Source organism: Rhinolophus ferrumequinum, assembly GCF_004115265.2.
Source record: "Rhinolophus ferrumequinum isolate MPI-CBG mRhiFer1 chromosome 15 unlocalized genomic scaffold, mRhiFer1_v1.p scaffold_54_arrow_ctg1_1, whole genome shotgun sequence".
Lineage (NCBI taxonomy): Eukaryota > Metazoa > Chordata > Mammalia > Chiroptera > Rhinolophidae > Rhinolophus > Rhinolophus ferrumequinum.
Genome location: NW_022680357.1, coordinates 736285 through 753458, shown reverse-complemented (window position 1 = coordinate 753458; position 17174 = coordinate 736285). Strand labels below are relative to the sequence as shown.

At 54.9% G+C, this 17174-nt stretch overlaps 3 protein-coding genes across 13 annotated transcripts; 2 read left to right on the top strand and 1 right to left on the bottom strand.

Annotated features, from left to right (window-relative positions):
- The first annotated feature begins 125 nt into the window (after nt 1–125).
- On the top strand, nt 126–2354 carry MYL11 (myosin light chain 11). Its single transcript, XM_033101686.1, has 7 exons — nt 126–213; nt 852–947; nt 1177–1252; nt 1453–1557; nt 1658–1736; nt 2019–2067; nt 2157–2354. Exons 1-7 carry the CDS (start codon nt 211–213, stop codon nt 2259–2261), a joined length of 513 nt encoding a protein of 170 aa, XP_032957577.1. The 5' UTR covers nt 126–210; the 3' UTR covers nt 2262–2354.
- A 153-nt stretch (nt 2355–2507) lies between these two features.
- Nucleotides 2508–16134, bottom strand: SEPTIN1 (septin 1). Of its 8 annotated transcripts, none has more exons than XM_033101446.1 (12): nt 16013–16134; nt 6577–6716; nt 6032–6190; nt 5612–5702; nt 5434–5520; nt 5080–5203; nt 4624–4758; nt 4408–4525; nt 3856–3957; nt 3646–3745; nt 3260–3425; nt 2508–3042 (listed from the first exon to the last, which is right to left on the bottom strand). In XM_033101446.1, exons 3-12 carry the CDS (start codon nt 6047–6049, stop codon nt 2655–2657), a joined length of 1329 nt encoding a protein of 442 aa, XP_032957337.1. In that variant the 5' UTR covers nt 6050–6190; nt 6577–6716; nt 16013–16134; the 3' UTR covers nt 2508–2654. The 8 variants fall into 8 exon arrangements, with proteins under 8 accessions (XP_032957337.1, XP_032957333.1, XP_032957335.1 ...); XM_033101442.1 differs by lacking the exon at nt 6032–6190 and adding an exon at nt 6858–6902 and having other exon boundaries at nt 16013–16083; XM_033101444.1 differs by lacking the exons at nt 6032–6190; nt 16013–16134 and adding exons at nt 6858–6902; nt 10554–10685.
- ZNF48 (zinc finger protein 48) lies at nt 8958–15394 on the top strand. 4 transcript variants are annotated; one of them, XM_033101439.1, is made up of 3 exons: nt 8958–10293; nt 11645–11737; nt 12853–15394. In XM_033101439.1, the coding sequence occupies exons 2-3, from the start codon at nt 11659–11661 to the stop codon at nt 14652–14654; spliced, it is 1881 nt and encodes a 626-aa protein (XP_032957330.1). In that variant the 5' UTR covers nt 8958–10293; nt 11645–11658; the 3' UTR covers nt 14655–15394. The 4 variants fall into 4 exon arrangements, with proteins under 4 accessions (XP_032957330.1, XP_032957329.1, XP_032957328.1 ...); XM_033101438.1 differs by lacking the exon at nt 8958–10293 and adding an exon at nt 10648–10756; XM_033101437.1 differs by lacking the exon at nt 8958–10293 and adding an exon at nt 10841–11468.
- Nucleotides 16135–17174: the final 1040 nt, after the last annotated feature.

The window sequence follows — 17174 nt, the reverse complement described above, 5'->3', positions numbered from 1 at the left end:
ACTCCAGCTGCTGCAGGCCCTCCAAGAAAGGAGAGGCCCTGAGCCGGGCTATTTTGGTATCTGGGATGGGTACCCGCAGGGCTAAGGTTACCTTGGTATGTTAAGGGCTCCCTGGGGCAGGACTATATAACCCCAGAGGGACTGCCACAGGCTGACTGTCTCACTCCTTTCCATCCAGAGCCACAGCCTGGTCCCCAGGAGACTGACAACATGGTGAGTGAGAATCCCCCAGCTCCTGCCCACATCCCTCAGACCTCAGGGAAGCCTCACCCTTTTAAAGAAGGTAGCTAGTTGCCAGTCCATCAGAGGAAGAAAGATGAATCCTCCCATTCTCGGTACCACTCATGGGGAGCATAGAGCATGATGACCTGAAGGACCCAGCCCAGGAGAATCTGCTCAGACGCTCCATTCACAGGAGCCCCGTCCTTCTCAAAGCATGTTCCATATCTTCCTGCACTCCCTCTTCCTAAAACCCTCTGCAACCAGCCAGGCAAGGATTCCTACTCCCACTTTACAAATGAGAAAGTAGACATTCATATAGGATGAACGAGTGGATCAGGATCATACGGCTAATCTAGGCTCAGAGGAGGCCAGCTCAGGGCTCTGAAAAGGGGAGGGACCTTCCATTTGTGGGGTAGGATAGACGGATGAGTCTCCAGGGCTACAGATAGGAATTTGCGGATGCTACTGAAGCAAGCCCTCTCAGCAAAGAGGTCATAAAACGGGGGAAGACTAGAGCCAGAAGAGTTGCTTTAGAAGAATGGACTCAAAGAACCTGAATCTAATCCATTGCCTCCAGAGAGTAGTAGAATCTGGCCCATGGAGCTCTTTGCCCAATCCTCACCCCCCAGGCACCCAAGAAGGCCAAGAGAAGGGCAGTGGCAGAGGGCGGAAGCTCCAATGTCTTCTCAATGTTTGACCAGACTCAGATCCAGGAGTTCAAGGAGGTGAGTGAGGGGAAAGAGGAGACTGAAGGCATGCCAAAGGCACCCCCAGCTGCCCCTCCCCCCCCCAATGCGCACCTGTTTTAGGGGGAGGGGAAGAGTTTAGAATTCCTTGCTCCTCTCCCTGCTTGGGGTGTAAGAGGACAGCTGGCCAGGGGCCAGAATCTGATCTGCCTGGATGTTAAAGCCTGGCCTTGTGGGACCTAACTCCTCCCGCCTCTGCCCTCCACAGGCCTTCACGGTAATCGACCAGAACCGTGATGGCATTATCGATAAGGAAGACCTGCGGGACACCTTTGCAGCCATGGGTGAGCCCCCCACCCCACCCATAAAGGTCCAAGGCTACAGTCCTGGGAATTCAGAAGCCTGGGTTCCAACCCTGCTGGCTCCACCCTGGGCCTCAGCCTACCCAGACGAAAAATGGGTAGGATGATCTGAATGTATGAGAAGCATCACCCACTGGTCCCAGGACCCCACTCCAGCCTACGCTTCCCCCACCCTGCTTCAGGGCGCCTCAATGTGAAGAATGAGGAGCTAGATGCCATGATGAAGGAAGCCAGCGGTCCCATCAACTTTACCGTCTTCTTGACCATGTTTGGGGAGAAACTCAAAGGTGAATCAAGTGTCCTCAGTCCAAGTTCCCAGCGGTCCCTTCCCACACCTTTCCGGGACAGGCCTGTCAGGGCAGCTTTCATATGTCCTCTGACCCCCAGGTGCGGACCCCGAGGACGTGATCACCGGAGCCTTCAAGGTGCTGGATCCCGAGGGGAAGGGCACCATCAAGAAGCAGTTGTAAGTGACCCCCAGAAAGCTTCTTTAAATGCCTACCGAGGGTTAGGCACTGCCAGGGTAAGGGAGAAGGTAGGACTGTGGGAATGGAGACAGGGTTACATTTTCCCAGCATATACCAGGGAAAGGGCACAAGCAGGGTAGCCACAGTGTTTGGGAGATCAATGGAGGGATCTAGAGGGACCCCGGTTTTCAAAGCAAGACTGGAATGGCAACAAGGAGGAGGCGGGAGAGTGGAAAGGACTCACGACGTCGTCTCAACTCCCTGCATGTCACCTCTTCCAGCTTGGAGGAGCTGCTTACCACACAGTGCGACCGCTTCTCCCAGGAAGAGGTGAGTGGGGGAGGGGCCCAGGAGACGCGGAGGGAGCGGGGAGCGCATCGAAGGAACCGGTAGGAGACACAATCTTGCAATCTGCTCAGATCAAGAACATGTGGGCGGCTTTCCCTCCCGACGTGAGCGGCAACGTAGACTACAAGAACATCTGCTACGTCATCACGCATGGCGACGCCAAGGACCAGGAGTAGGGGACCCTTTCAGGCCTCCGCTGGCCGACGCCTTCCAGCCAGTCCGACCTCCACCCCGACTTCAAATAAAATTGAACCGGTCTTTGTTTCTTATGGGCGGCGCCTTGGGTGTTTGTGTGAGGGGCTCCGGTGGGAGGCAGGGCTGAAACACTGCCAGGCACAAAGCGAGTGCCCAACGTGCTTGAATAGGTCTGGAGGCCTGGGTGGGGCGGCTCCACCCGCTGGGAAAGAGATGACTCGCGTGGCCTCAGGGAAACTTAGTTTTTATTGAAGACACTGCTCCGGTGTAGAGGCGGGACTGGGATGGTCAGGGGCGGGGCTGGAAGCTAAGGGCGGAGACAAAGGAGGGGCTACAAACTCAAGGATGCAGGGGAACCTGTTCAAGGGCCGGCTTTACCGGCTGGAGCTCCGGGATTCGGCGCTGGGCAGCCTGGGGTTCCGGGATTGGACAGGAGATGGGCCGTAGGCGGGGCCGAGGTGAAGCAGGGCTCCCGCGAGGGCCTCAGAGCGCGTCCGACTGCTCGCCCGGAGCCTGGCTCTGCTGCATTTGCGCCTGCATCTTCTCCAGCATCTCTTGCATGCGGCGCAGCTGTGCGGGGCATGATTGCGGCGATGGGGCCGGGCGAGGCCGGGGAGGGACTTCAAAGGGGACTGGGGGCCCTGGTGTGGGGAGGCGAGGCGCTTGCTCACCTCTTCGTCTTTCTCGCGGATCAACTTCTCCGTGTCGGCCAGTGGCAGCATTGGCAGCGGGATCTCGGTAGCGCTCTGGCGGGAGAGTTTACTAGGGGGTGGGGAAAAGGGGCAAGAATCAAAGGCGGGACCCAAAGTGTACGTCACGACCAGGAGGCGGGACCGGGGACGACGTTGGGCTCTAGGAGGCGGGGCCGTGTCCTTGAGGTTACGGCCGTAAGCAAAGTAGGTGGGAAAAGACTGGGAATGAGGTCTGGATGGTGAGGACCCGGCCTTGGGAGCACCTGGGAGTCAGCTTCGTCCCTCACCTGCGGCTGGCTCGATCGCGTGCCCCAGGCCGGGCCAGGCTCTGGAGGCAGCGGGCCCGGTAGCCCTCGTAGAGCAGGTCGTGCGTCACCTCCTTCAGGTCTTGCAGGTGTGTCTGCACCAACATCCGTCGCAGGTTCAGGAAATCGCAGTGATGTGGGTTCTCCACTGGGGGGACGGGGCGGACCCGCGAGTGTCAGGGAGCTTCCGGTGCAGCCCCAACGGCAGGCGGCCTGCCGTCTGGCGGTCTGCAGCCCAAGGACCCCTCCTTTGACTCCTAGGACCTCCGAGACCAGAGCTCGACCCCACGTCACAAATCGGGTGCGGTTGACATGGAGGCGGCCTGGGCTCCCTGCGGGTCTCAGAACGCTTGCCCCGCCGTACTCACCCTCCACGGTACCCCAGGAGTAGTGGCGTCCCCTCACGGGTCGCGTCCCGCCGTCCCTCACTACCTCGCAGGAACCCACAACTGCGAAAGGAATGCTTTCCTAGAGGGCGGGAGTTAGGGATCAGCGGGGGCCCCTGGTGGGCGGAAACCTTCTCAGCCCCGCCTCCGCGCCCGCCTCCCCCCTCCCCGCCCCCTCCTCTGCCGCCGCACCTTCATCTCCGCATCCTGTCTTTTGAAGTCTTCATCCTCGTCGGAGTCACAGTCGGGGAACTGATAGATGTTGATCTCCTCCTCCTTCAGCTGGTCCCGGATCTCGGAGGAGACAGACGCAGACACAGTGAGAGATAGAGTGACAGATGATGGAAACAGACACCTTCACAGGGAGAGAGCTAAGAGGAGGCAGATAACCAAAATCCCAGGAGATAGACAGAAGCAGACACAGCAGGGGAGGCCTCTGAAGTCACTGGAGGGTGGGGGTCGTGAGCGTCCTGGGGCCAAGGGCGATCTGGAACCATGGCTGTCTATGCCCGGCCCCTCAGGCAGTTCTCAGCCCAGCCTCCAGCCCAGGGAGTCCATTCTGAGCCTCCAGAGATTTGGGCTCCTTCAGGCGGCTTACTTCGCCACCTTCCCCTAGTCTAGCCTTGCACATCATGCTCCCAAACGTCCCTCCACCCCCAGATCAGAGACGTCAAGGCTGAGCTCAAGTTTGATCATGACTTCAGGCTTCACGTGGGGCCGAAGGTCAGCGATCCCCACACACACCTTCTGCTTGAGGGCCTGGGTTTCCTTAGGCATCAGGGCATCCGCTTTGCCAATGACGGGGATGATATTGACCTTCTCGTGCACCGCCCGGAGGAACGCCACATCCAGGGGCCGGAGCCTGCACCCAGGGATTGGCCAGGGCTTGGTCTCGGGGTACAGAGACACTCCCTCCACACCCTTCCCAAATGCCCCAACCCCCAGGGTGTCCTCCCAGACCCCCGGCCAAAAGGTGAGATGAAGTAGAGGCAGCAATGGACTCGGGAATCCTGGATGTTCTTCCGGTTCAGGCCACTCTCATCCCTCAGGTACTGTTCAAATTGCTCCTCAATAAAACGGACCACGGGCAACCAGCTGGGGTGGGGACAGAGGAGAGAGCGTGTGGTCAGAGATCAGGGGACACGTGGCAGGGAACGGGGAAGGCTAGCCAGGACTGGGCGTGGGTGGCAAGTAGTTTCTTGGGCTCCAACCAAAGAAATCCGTGAAAACTGGCAGGGGCATAGGTGACAAGTCGGGAAGCACAGGGCACTTGGGGCCACGTGGCCACCACGCAGGCCCCGCCTTTGGGTCAGGGTGGGTGGGAGGCAAGGGCAGACCAGCCCTGTACCTGAGCCCTCAGTCTCCACAGAGCAGCCACGTTTGGCCTGAGCTCTCATCCCTTCCCCCACTCCTCACCAGTCTGAGCAATCCACTGAGTCCCCAAAGCCAGGGGTGTCCACCAGGGTCAGCTTCACCTTAATACCTCCCTCCTCGATCTCCACACCCCGCCGCTCGATGGTCAGCGTTTGAGTCAAGCGAGCTACGGGGACAGGAGGAGGTCAGAGAACTGGATAGGGGTCTGAGGTGGGACGAGCTGCCTTTCTCAGCATCACAGTTGCCCCCACCAATTTTTCAGCAGAATCTCAGAGACCAACAGTGAGCTGCCCGAGTCACCCAGAAAGTCCTGGGAGACCCAGATAGAAAGGAAGAGAATCATCTGGGGATATCGGAGCGGGGCAGGGTGCCTGGAGAGGCTGGGGAAGGTCTTACCACTGGCCTCTGGCAGTTGCCGATCCGCATAGAGGTTGGTGAGAAACAGGCTATTGACGAGGGTGGACTTCCCCAGGCCTGACTCCCCTGTGGACAGACCAGGTCCCCCTGGTCAGGTGAGGGGACAGCCAGGGTCTCTTGAGGACCCACACCAGTCCCCTCTCCAAAACTCCCAGACCTGCCACCATGAGTGTGAAGTCGAAGCCCTTCTTGACAGACTTGCGGTGCAGCTGGTTGGGGAGGGCTGCAAAACCCACATACTCCTTGTCCTGTTGGTGGGGGGGGCAGACAGTGTGAGGCTCCTGGGAGTGGCAGAAAGGGCCCCCGTAGAACCTGATCTCAGTCCACTGTGGGTAGACCTGGGCCTGGTGACCCTGGGGCTGGGGACGGGGGTGCAGAGATGCCTGGATTCCTGGGCGTAAGGACTCACCATGGCCCCGCTAGCTGTTGCTGTACCTGCCGTCTCTCCCCACTTCCTCTGATGGGGCAGGAAGTTGAGCGCAGCAAACAAGGGGGCGGGTTATGTAGGAGGCTCAGATGTTCTAACTGGCCCGGAGAGGTGGGGGAAGCCAACACCAAAGACACCTGGGGTCCTCACCTGGATCCCTTTGCCCATCCATCCTTATAGGAAGCTTCAACCCGTTCTTTGCACAACTTTTCCCCAAAGTTCCACTGTAGCCACATCACCCTTGTGGGAGGTGGGGTGTAGGCAGAGAGGAAGGAAGCAGGGTAGTCTCTCCAGCAAATGAGATGAAGGCTTTGACAGGGATGGTTTAAAAAAAAAAAAAAAAGAATCCTAGGACCAAAAGCCATAACAGGACTGGAGGTGGCAGGGGGCATCAATTTTCTTTGCCAGCTCATGCAATGGATTATTTGATTTGTCAATTGATTTATTTTGCAATTTTGCAATTGTTAAAAAGACTTCGGGTCTTTGGACAACACTGCCAGAGAGACCTTCCTTCAGAATCCTGGCCAAGGTGTTCCCCTGCTTGAAACCTTTTAGGGGCTCCCCAGTGACCTCAGAATCAAGTCAGAGCCGGCACCCAAAGCCTTCCCCTCTGGCTTCATCACCCCATTATTAACTCGCCCTCACTGAGTGGCCCCATCCTTGACTCTGCCCAGATTGAGGTGTTCCTTCTGTACCTCTTCATCCTTCAAAGGGCTCTTCCTCTTCTGTGAAATTTTTTCAGCATCTTTTACAGGCCCTTCCATTGTCCACATTTGCTTCCCGGGCTGTCTCTTCTTCCAGCTGAGCTTTCTGAGGGCAGTGTCTTTCACAGGGCCTGGCACAAAGAAAGGGCCGATAAATAATATACTGCACGAAAACGTGCATGAAAGCATGAGAAGTGAAGTTAGGCAGGGCCCAAGGCCAGGAGGCCGTAGAACATATAAAAGCAGCCTTGCTTTGAGGAACTTCCACTTACCATGTGACCTTGGGCAAATCCTGTGACCTCTCTGAACTCCATTTCCTATTGGTAAAATGAAATAGCACATTTCCACTTTGTTATCAGGACTCCGAGTAGTTTCGGATGGCATGGGCTTTGGAGTCAATCAGTTGTATACACAAACTGGCGTTAGCATTTAGGAACCAAACGACCTCTCCTCTCTGAGCCTTTAAAGCTCGTCTCCTGCTGGGTCTGCAACCCCATCTGCTTTGTCCACTTGTGGTGCTACTATTTCCCCTTTAGCCCGTTATGGACGGAACAGTGTTCCCCCAAAATTCATGCGTTGGAGCCCTACCCCCCAATGTGACTATATTAGAGACAGGGCTTTTAAGGAGGTAATTAATGTGAAATGAGGTCATAAGGGTGGGCCCCGATCTGATAGGTCTGGGGTCATAAGAAGGAGAGACACTAGCAGTCTCTCTCTGCTCAGGCACAGAAGACAGCTGTCTGCCACCCAAGGACAGAGGTCTCACCATAAACCTACCCTACTGGTACCTCAATCTTGGACTTCCCGTCTCCAGAAGTATGAGAAAATACACGTCTGTTGTTTAAGAGTCCTCATCTGTGGTATTCTGTTATGGCAGCTTGAGCAGACTAAGGCAGCCTCTTAGCTCACTCCTCACCCCTCCTCGCTCAAATGTGTAATTTTTTGGTTTGTATACATTTTGAGAAATGTGTAGTATACAGTACATGTTTATACAAATGGTTTTATATGTATGAATATATATTTGTTAACGTTTTCATTCAGCACTATTTTTTTAAGATCCATCCATGTTGCCATCTGTATATCTCACCCTTACTTCAACCTAATTTCTAGTACCATTCCCTTTACGTAACCTTGGGAAAAATCACCTCTCTGGGCCTTAATTTTCCTCATCTATCAAATGGGATTGGAAACTCCTGCCACACTGAATTCACAGTTGTTGTTCAAGTTTCGTATGATGACAGAGATTAAGAGCTGTGTCATCTTACTAGCTGTGTGACCTTGGGCATCTTACTTTAACCTCTCTGGGACTTAGTTTCTTTATCTGTTAAATGGCACCATATACAATTCTATCTCACAGAGGCATGATGAGGATGACATGGCCTAATACACATACAGCTCTCAGTACAGTGCCTGGTAGGTGAGATGGGCTCATGCTATTACGTGACCTGAGGGGTGTGAAATCTAGTGACTGCTCCTGTGGATTAGTTGCAGAAGATTAAGTGAATCAGTCAGAGTTGTGGTCCTCTGGGGAGACAAAAGACAGGCACAAGGGACAGCATTGGTGCTACAAACGTGTGAGGGGATAGAGTCCTCTGAGAAGCCCAGGGAAGGATTAATACCCCTTCCCACTCCGGCTTAGTCAAAACTCTGAACTCCTCCCTCCCTCGCTTTCCACAAGATATATCCAGTTGGTTTCCAAATCCTTCCGTCAATCAGAAAAATTGGTCCCCTTCTCTCTATACTCTCCACCCCCTTGCCCCTGCTGAGTTCAGATTCCGATCAGCTCTTTCCTGAGTTATTCAAAGCCTTTAAGAAAAGAACATGTTTATTTATTGGATAACCAACACATATTCTCATAGAAAAAAAAGAAAACACAAGTGGATTAGAAAAATTAACATCACTAACACGATATAACACCATTTTGATTTTTATGTCTAGATTTTTCTCCTATGCCTATACATATTAATACATATATAGTTATAAAACTAGGATACTATAACTTTGTTTGGAAACCTATTTTTGTTACTACGTTCTATACATCTCTAATACACCTCTACGTTATTTTTATGGACGCTTAGTATTTAGGTTGATTCCCATTCTTCACTGTGATAAACAGTGCTGAGCTGGGATGAACGTGTGTTGGGTACCATCACTGTGCACTTGTCCAACCATTTCCTTAGGCCTAGTTTCTATAAGGGGAATTATTGAATCAAAGGAAGTCACGTATGTAAGGCATTTGTGCACATTAACAGATTGCTCTGCACAAAAGACGATTGGCTGGTCTTTGTGTTAAGTGTAGAGATGACATTTATTAATAACGATGCAATGTTCCATTTACATGTTTATTAACTCCAACAAATCATACCTAGTCATTCACGTGATAAAGGATGGGGCTTGTTTGGAGAAAAGAAGGTCCCCATCTTGAGCTTTCTGTGGGACAGTGTATGGTGGACAGCAGTTTTCCCATTTCATTATCAGCTGGATTAGTTCATCTTGCCTTGTTCTTCATAGCTCCCTGTGGCCTCACCAAGCATTCCTGGAAGGGCTTCTGTATCTTTAGCCCTGAGTTCAAGTTCAGATCTTTTAATTCCAGGCTTTGTCGTCTCAAAGTCAAAGTTAGCTCTGTATGCATGTAGGCTGGCCAGCTTTTGGGGGGAAGGTTCCTCCAAGAGAGGATGGCTCTTTGCCATCTGGTTCCCCCCTTACCTGTTTCCTAGCACAGGTGCCTGGCACATGTTGACCCCAGGAAATGTTTGTGGCATAAATGAGTAAACTTACCGTACTATCCTTAGCTCCCGCTGCTTTCCTACTATGTCAATTCACACAGCATCTAAACAGGACTATTCTCTGTTTTCCTCTTAGAGGATGTCTTTTTTTTTTTTTTTTTTTTTTTTTGAGGATAAGTCTTAATCAGCTTTGGATCTCAAGCTTCTAGAACAAAGCAGGTTTTCAATTAGTGTGTGGGCCACTGTTCATTCCGTTCCCTCTATCTAGAATTCTTCACTTCAGCCAGGCTCTGGACTTTGAAATCTTAGCTGTCCTTGAAGCGTCAGCTCAAAAACGCCACATCTTGCTTCATTACTCCAGCCTAAAGAGTAATAGCTGATATTTTTTGCAAAGGGTTGTCCACAGTATCAATCCTCCACCATTCAAATTATCATTCTTCCTGATTTACAGTTTAGGAAACAGAAGCAACTTCCCAAGGTCAAACTACAGTAAACTCTGTACACAAATGACTTCAAAGACACGTCCACAGCCGCTAAACTCTACAGAAGGTCCCTCTCTGTACTACGGTCCCATCAGAGCTTGTTCATGGGGACAGTATAGGATCTGTCACGTCATCTGCACTGTTTCCATCTTCTACTGGGTTGAGAGCCCTGTGCTGTTTCTTTGCATTTCCACCGCCTAGGCAGTGTCTAGATATTGGATGGTGGTCCCGGGCAAACTCATCTCCCACTACAGGTGCAGGTACCTCTCATACCTTAAGTTTGTTATTGTTCATGATTTGTGGGCTTGCCTCTTTAAACTGGTAGCACCCCAAGGACAAATCTCGTATGTGTTTCATCTCTTTATCCCAAACTCTTGGCTTGGCACTCGGGTGCTACTCAAGGTGAATTAAGAAACCTCCGTTATCCCTCCCTATCACTAGATGGGCTGCAGACACTTCCAGGCTTTCTTTCCTCCTCCCTAATGGCAAGCTTGCCCAAGGTATGGATCCTGCAAACCGTGGGTATCCGGCCGGGGGTCTGCTGGAACACAGCCCCAGCCGGGGCCCCACCAAGCTGGGAAACAGGGTTTAATGGTCCAGCCTCTCCCAGGGCTTGGCCTTTGTAGGGCTGTCGACCTGCGTCTCTTTTTGTCTGCCTGTTTCATTGTCTGTTCCTCCGCCTCTGGGCCTTTTTCTCTCCAGGCTCCGGGTCTTTTCTTACAGCGCCTCCCGACTCTGCTTCAACGACTTTCTCTCTTACCTGTCTACATCTCTTTGTCTCTGGCGGTCAATCTTTTGCTCCGGTATTTTGGTATGCTGCTGGCTCGCTCTCTCTTTCTGCCTTTGCGGCTTCTCTGACTCAGGGCTGTTAGGTTACGACTTTGAGTCTCTGGCTCAGGGTCTCGGTTCCGGGGCCCAGGTCTGATTCCATCGGCCCGCCTCTCCCCAGGCGCGTCCCTAGAGGTATTCGCCTCTGCCTCTGCTCCAGCCTTGGTCTCCCCCACCCTAGGCGGGCCCGGCCCCCATCCCCCACCCCAGCCCTCGGCCTCTCGGACCGGCCTGGCTTTGTTTCCTGCGCCTCGGCGCCCCGCCCCGCCCCGTCTGGGGTCTCCGCCGCCCTCCGCCGCCCTTTGTCTGCCTGGGTCTTTCCCCCACCCCTTTCCCTGGGTCAGCCTTCGGATCTCTTTGTCTCTCCGGGCCCGGGTGGTTGGCGCTGTCGGCCGATCCCGCAGGTGGGCGCGGGTGGCCCAACCCAGCGACAATTAGAAAGAGTCTCCGGCTCTCAACACCCAGCTGCAGCCCAGGAGGCACACGGTTAATACCACCGAGTTCGGGCCACTGTCCTCGGCTTAGAGTAGCCCTCTCCGCAGCTCGCGGTCGCCCGCCGGCAAGAGCTCGGGACGACCGGGAGGCCCCCGCAGGCGCGCGGCTCCTCCAAGGTCCTAGAGCGGCTCGGTGCGGCCCCGCTCTTCCGCTTCCAGTCCCCGCCCACGGCGGCCGCCCGCGGGACGCCTGGGGCCGAGCCCCCCGCCCCGTTGGACGCGGATCCTACATCCCAGAGCCGTCGGCGGCTCGGGCACCCGAGCCCCGCGGAGGAGCTCGGGAGAGCACCCGGCTGGCGGGCACGGAGGTGGCCGGGAGGTGAGGGGCGGCTGCGTGCCGGAAGGAGTAGCAGGTGCAGGGGCCGCCGGCGGCGTGGGCGGGCGCGCGGGGGTCACCGCAGCCGCGCCCCGCACCTCGGACCCCGAAGCTGCACGGTGCCCGCTGCGGCCGGCAGAGGGCCACGGCCGGGCGCCGCGGGCCGCACATGGCTGTGTGACCGTGGAATTGTGTGTCTGTCCCCTTGCTCAGGGCGCTTGCCGGCGATGGAGCGCGCAGTGGAGCCCTGGGGCCCAGACCTCCGTGGCCGGGAGGAAAGGGAGCAGCTGCGAGGCGCCCGCACAGGTGAGTGCCGCGGCGATGCGCCGCCGTGAGCAGGTAATGGCCGGGTGGGGGACCCCAGACCTGGCCAAGGCACAGGAAAATCGGACTTGAACTGTGCTTCCAGGGAGAGAGGGGGAGGGGAGCAAAAACCGAGGGAGGGAGGAAGTGTTTATGTGCACCTACTGTGCGCGAGGCCGGGAGGAGTATCATCTCTAGGCCTGGCTTCCCCTCCCCAACAGTCAGCACCATCCTCACTGCCTCTGCCCTACTTCATGCCTCATTCTGCCTCATCCCGCAATTGCAACAGCCTCCCCTCAGCCCTTTTCTCTCCAGTGATGCCCTCTGCAGCCACACTGATCTCAGCCCCGATCTAATCCGGTCCCCCTTCTCTAAAACCTTCCCTAGCTCCCTTCTGCCTGCTAATTAAGGCCTTAGTGGGTGTTCCATCACGATCCTCGTCCCAACATCCCTTTCCAGTTTTATCCTCCATTCCTCTCCATGGTTTACTCTTTTCTCGCTGTGAAAGCCTGGCCCTATCTACTATTCTCTCTCTCCAGCACAGTTATTTTGAGCCCATAAGTATAATTATTTGCACTTTCCCTTCTCTCTCCTTCCAACTCTATGCATCTTGAGCTCCAGGTGTGTATCTGGGGCCTCTCAGGTAAACACAAGGTAACTGAATAAATTACAGAATGGCCTATTATAAAAAGATATAACAGAAATAGCAAATACCAGGTTTTTCAAATAGAGACAGTGGAATGTAGTGGTTCACCCAGACTTGAGGATCAGACAGACAGACCTTAGTTAGAAACCTGGCTGTGCTCCTTACTACCTTTATAACTTGGAGCAAGTGACTTAAATTCTCTGAGTCTCCACATGGGCATAGGAATACTATTACCTCATAAGATTGTTTGCAAGCCTTCAGTGATGCTTAGTTCAGTGATTGGCACACATGAAGGGCATGGGAGAAGGAAGTTACTCTTATAAATGAGAGGCACAGACAATGATAAGTGCTTCAGAAGTTCAGAGGAGAGAGTGAGAGAAATCCTTGTGACCACTGATTGACAAGGTGGCAATGGAAGGCAGGGGCTGAGCCAAAGGGCAGGCCTACAACTAACTCCCTTTTCTTTCCCCAGGTCTAGGGAGTGAGAACGTGGAGATGTCTCAGACGGATGAGTTTGAACACACCCCACAGGAGGATGACTTGGGGTTCAAGGAAGAGGAAGGTCTGACCTCGGGTCATGAAGTCGGAAATGCCTCTCTCAAACCTGAAGGCATCCAGACCTGGGATGACTTATGGGTCCAGAGAGAGGGCCCAGGAAAGCCGCAGGCTCAGGACAGAGGCCCCCGGCTCCTGGGAGAGCCACGCTGGGGCCAGGCTAGCGATCGGTCTGCTGTGTGTGGCGAGTGTGGCAAGAGCTTTCGGCAGATGTCAGATCTGGTGAAACACCAGCGGACCCACACAGGGGAGAAACCCTACAAGTGCGGGGTCTGCGGCAAGGGCTTTGGGGACAGTTCTGCCCGTATCAAACACCAGCGAACTCACAGTGGTGAAAAGCCCTACAGAGCCCGACCACCGGCCCAGGGCCCCCCAAAGATTCCTCGGTCCAGGATCCCTGCTGGAGAGCGCCCCACTATCTGCGGTGAATGTGGCAAGAGCTTCCGGCAGAGTTCTGACCTGGTGAAACACCAGCGGACACACACGGGTGAGAAGCCCTACAAGTGTGGCATCTGTGGCAAGGGCTTTGGCGACAGTTCTGCCCGCATAAAGCACCAGCGGACACACCGGGGGGAGCAGGCCCCCCGGCCCGTGGTGCCCCGGCGGCAGCCATCCCGAGCAGCCCCGGCAGCCACACAGGGACCCAAGGCTCGGGACAAACCATATATCTGCACCGATTGTGGCAAAAGATTTGTGCTCAGCTGCAGTCTTCTGAGCCACCAGCGCAGTCACCTGGGGCCCAAACCTTTTGGCTGTGATGTGTGTGGAAAGGAATTTGCCCGGGGCTCAGACCTAGTGAAGCACCTGCGGGTGCACACGGGAGAGAAGCCCTACCTGTGCCCTGAGTGTGGCAAGGGCTTCGCTGACAGCTCTGCCAGGGTGAAGCACCTGCGCACCCACAGTGGGGAGAGGCCTCATGCCTGCCCGGAATGTGACCGCACCTTCAGCCTCAGCTCCACCCTTCTCCGTCACCGCCTCACTCACATGGAAGCCCAGGACTTCAGCTTCCCAGGCTACCCTTTGGCCCCCCTGATCCCCAGCCCACCCCCCAGCTCAAGCCCACCCCCACCTCCTCTTGGCACCAGCCCCCCATTGACACCTCGAAGCCCTTCGCACTCAGGCGACGGGCCTTTTGGCCTGCCTGGCTTGGAGCCCGAGCCTGGGGGCCCCCAGGCTGGGGAGCCACCCCCACCGCTAGCAGGTGACAAGCCCCACAAGTGTCCTGAGTGTGGCAAGGGCTTCCGCCGAAGCTCGGACCTGGTGAAACACCATCGTGTGCACACAGGGGAGAAGCCCTACCTGTGCCCTGAATGTGGCAAGGGCTTCGCTGACAGCTCCGCCCGAGTCAAGCACCTCCGCACCCACCGTGGGGAACGGGCTCGGCCACCACCGCCCTCCACTCTCCTGAGGCCACATAACCCCCCTGGCCCAGCACCCATGGCCCCTCGACCCCGAGTCCGGGCCCAGCCCTCTGGACCCAGCCAGCCCCATGTGTGTGGCTTCTGTGGGAAGGAGTTCCCCCGGAGTTCAGATCTGGTCAAACACAGACGCACTCACACTGGGGAGAAGCCATACAAGTGTGCAGAGTGTGGCAAGGGCTTTGGGGACAGTTCTGCCCGCATCAAGCACCAGCGTGGGCACCTGGTCCTCAGGCCCTTTGGGACAGGGGATGGTCGGGCAAGGCCCCTCAAGGAGGAGCCACCAACAGGGCTGGAATGACGGGGGCCAGGGAGGGTGGAGGCCCAGGAGACCAAAGGGTTGCTTGAGCAGAGAAGAAAGGGCCTGGGAGGTGGTGGGAGGGAGGAGGGGAAGAAACGGAAGAAAGGAGTGACTAGATAGAGATTGGAGACTGGCCTTGGAGCTCAGGAAACTGTCCCAGCTGGGCTGAGGACCCTACCAGTGTGGTCTGTACCCGCAGCTTCTAGAACACTGCCTCGTACACAGTCGGCACTCAGTAAACACTTTTTGAATTCATAAACTGGCCTTAGCCTGACGACTCTTGAACCTAAAATTCCTGCTGCCTCTTAACCTGTAAAGATGGACGCTTCCCAACCTCGCGTCTGGGAGACCAGCACCCTGAACTACGGTTTGTTTATCCTTATGAGCTGCGACAAACAGACTGCTGGAGTTCAGGGTGACAATTAGGCAGGGGAAACCTAGTCATCCTTCTGAGAGGATTGCCATGTGGCAGGCAGTACCCGGCCCCAGGCCACTGACATGGGCTTAGCCTGGAAAGGGGCTCGGACAGAGCCCAGACCTACCTGCCCTGGAGAACCCCAACCTACCCTGACACCTGGACACTGGCAGAATAGACCAGTGAGCAGAAGGAGCACTCCTGCTCTGGACGCCAAGGTGACGGGGAGAAGGACAGAACAAGTGAGAGGCGGGGAAGAAGCTCCAAGACCAGACAGCCATGTCTCCATGTGTCTCCTTGCTAATAAACTGCTTCTCATCTGAGGTTTGGACTTGTGTGTGTGTGTGTGTGTGTGTGTGTGTATGGTGAGGGGTGAAAAGTTGAAGGGTCACAAGGGGCGAAACCCCCAATCAGTGTGTCGTGGGGGTCCCTTGCCCTCTGAGCCGGCCAAATCAAGAGGTCGGCATAGTCTGGCTTTCTAGCTCTGACATCTGGTTAATCAGCCACCTGATCATCTGAACAGTCAATCTGTTGACTGATTCCCCAGACCTGAGTTCTTGATGCCCACAGGTGCCACCTACCTCACATCATCCATTGCGACCCTAAAAAGGGAAATCGCGCGACGCCACGGGGTGGGGGTGTTCAGTGAGTGCTGTTGCTATGGCGACGGGTAGGGGAGCCGTGTGGCTCTGGCATAGGCACAGAGGTCCCGACAATGATACTCTGCCTACTCAGAAACCCACCTCCCTGTTTCCTTGTCGAGAAACAGGTCATTTGACTGCACTGCCCAAACAGAGGGCAAAGGGGATACCTATGCCCTGGAAAAGGCAGCCGTATTTTCCAGTGACCTGTGCGGCATTAGCAGCAGGACTCGCATCTAGCTTTTTCCCAGGAGGGCTGACTGGCCAAGGACACAAAAAAAAGAGCAGGGAGGCTCACCCACCTAAGAAAAGAAGTATAAGACTGCTTTGCAACTGCGCTGGTTGGGCGTCTCAGCTCACCTGCCTGCGGGAATGGTTCCTGGATAGAAGCTCTCGCGAGATCTTAACCATCGGTGGGGCTTGCCTAGAAACCAATGAAAGCTGCTCACAGTGCGGTTCCTTCCGGTCCTCCCACCCGCTGCCAAGTTGTCAAACACACTCAAAACCGGGAGTTGTACGTTCGGGTCTGTGGTTCTTGGAGGCTTTGGTCCTCAAGTGCACACATACCCGTAGGCCTGAATGGAGACCTTTGGGGGCTTCTGGAAGATCCTCCCTGCTGGTTTCTCTGGTCTCCTCTCCTTACCAGTTTGGCCTCATAGCCGGCCTGTAGGGGACTTTGTAAGGATACATCTGACCATGTCACTGCCCGATTAAAAACCCTGCGGTGGGGGTGGCGGGTTAGCTCAGTTGGTTAGAGCCTGATGCTAATGACACCGAGGTTGCCAGTTTCATCCCCGCATGGGCCACTGTGAGCAGCGCCCTCCTTAAAAAAACAAAAAACAAAACCCAAGAAAACCCTGCTGTATCGCCGTATGTCTGCATAAAACGGAACTCCTTAGTTGGCATTCAAGGTCTTCCAATTGTGTGGTTTCGGGGTTACCCGAACCTCCAGCTTGGGTTAGAATCCCTTCTGAAAACACAAAGAGCTTCTTGGGGACAGTTAGTCACTCAACAGCATTACTTACTGTGTGCTGGGTACCGAGGATAGAAGGATGAGTAAGACAAAGTCTCTGACTTAAGTTTCTACCCAGAAGATAGATGCTGAACAAATAATTTCAAATGTGGTAAGGACTATGCAGGAAGCATACATGCAGGAGAGAATCCCACATAATCCAAAAGCCTCTCCAAAGAAGTGGCAAACGGTGACTTGGAATAAACTAAGAAAGGGGGAGGTGAGGGATGGGAGAGGAAGTGGAGTGCTCTGGGCAGAGTGAAGAATATGTGCTAAGTCCTTGGGGATTCAAGAACTGAAATTCTAGTGGGGCTGAAGGCAAATAGTGAAACGCAGAGTAATGAGTAAGACAAAGACTTGTCCAAACTCAACTTTCTACCTCCCAGTCCTAAAAGGGGCCTGGTACACAGAGGCCTCCCGAAATACTTTGGTGGACGGTGTCTTTGGAGGAT

What these genes read in the sequence shown, in the direction of transcription:
- MYL11 (XM_033101686.1), top strand. An exon ending in GGACACCTTTGCAGCCATGG is followed by an intron (nt 1,253 to 1,452) that starts GTGAGCCCCCCA and finishes ACCCTGCTTCAG; the next exon opens with GGCGCCTCAATGTGAAGAAT. An exon ending in GGCACCATCAAGAAGCAGTT is followed by an intron (nt 1,737 to 2,018) that starts GTAAGTGACCCC and finishes CACCTCTTCCAG; the next exon opens with CTTGGAGGAGCTGCTTACCA.
- SEPTIN1 (XM_033101440.1), bottom strand. Translation starts at nt 6,969, where the DNA reads ATGCCATCCGAAACTACTCGGAGTCCTGATAACAAAGTGGAAATGTGC. An exon ending in GCAACTGCCAGAGGCCAGTG is followed by an intron (nt 5,204 to 5,433) that starts GTAAGACCTTCC and finishes CTGTCCCCGTAG; the next exon opens with CTCGCTTGACTCAAACGCTG. An exon ending in ATCTCACCTTTTGGCCGGGG is followed by an intron (nt 4,526 to 4,623) that starts GTCTGGGAGGAC and finishes CCCTGGGTGCAG; the next exon opens with GCTCCGGCCCCTGGATGTGG.
- ZNF48 (XM_033101439.1), top strand. Translation starts at nt 11,659, where the DNA reads ATGGAGCGCGCAGTGGAGCCCTGGGGCCCAGACCTCCGTGGCCGGGAG. An exon ending in GCTGCGAGGCGCCCGCACAG is followed by an intron (nt 11,738 to 12,852) that starts GTGAGTGCCGCG and finishes TTCTTTCCCCAG; the next exon opens with GTCTAGGGAGTGAGAACGTG.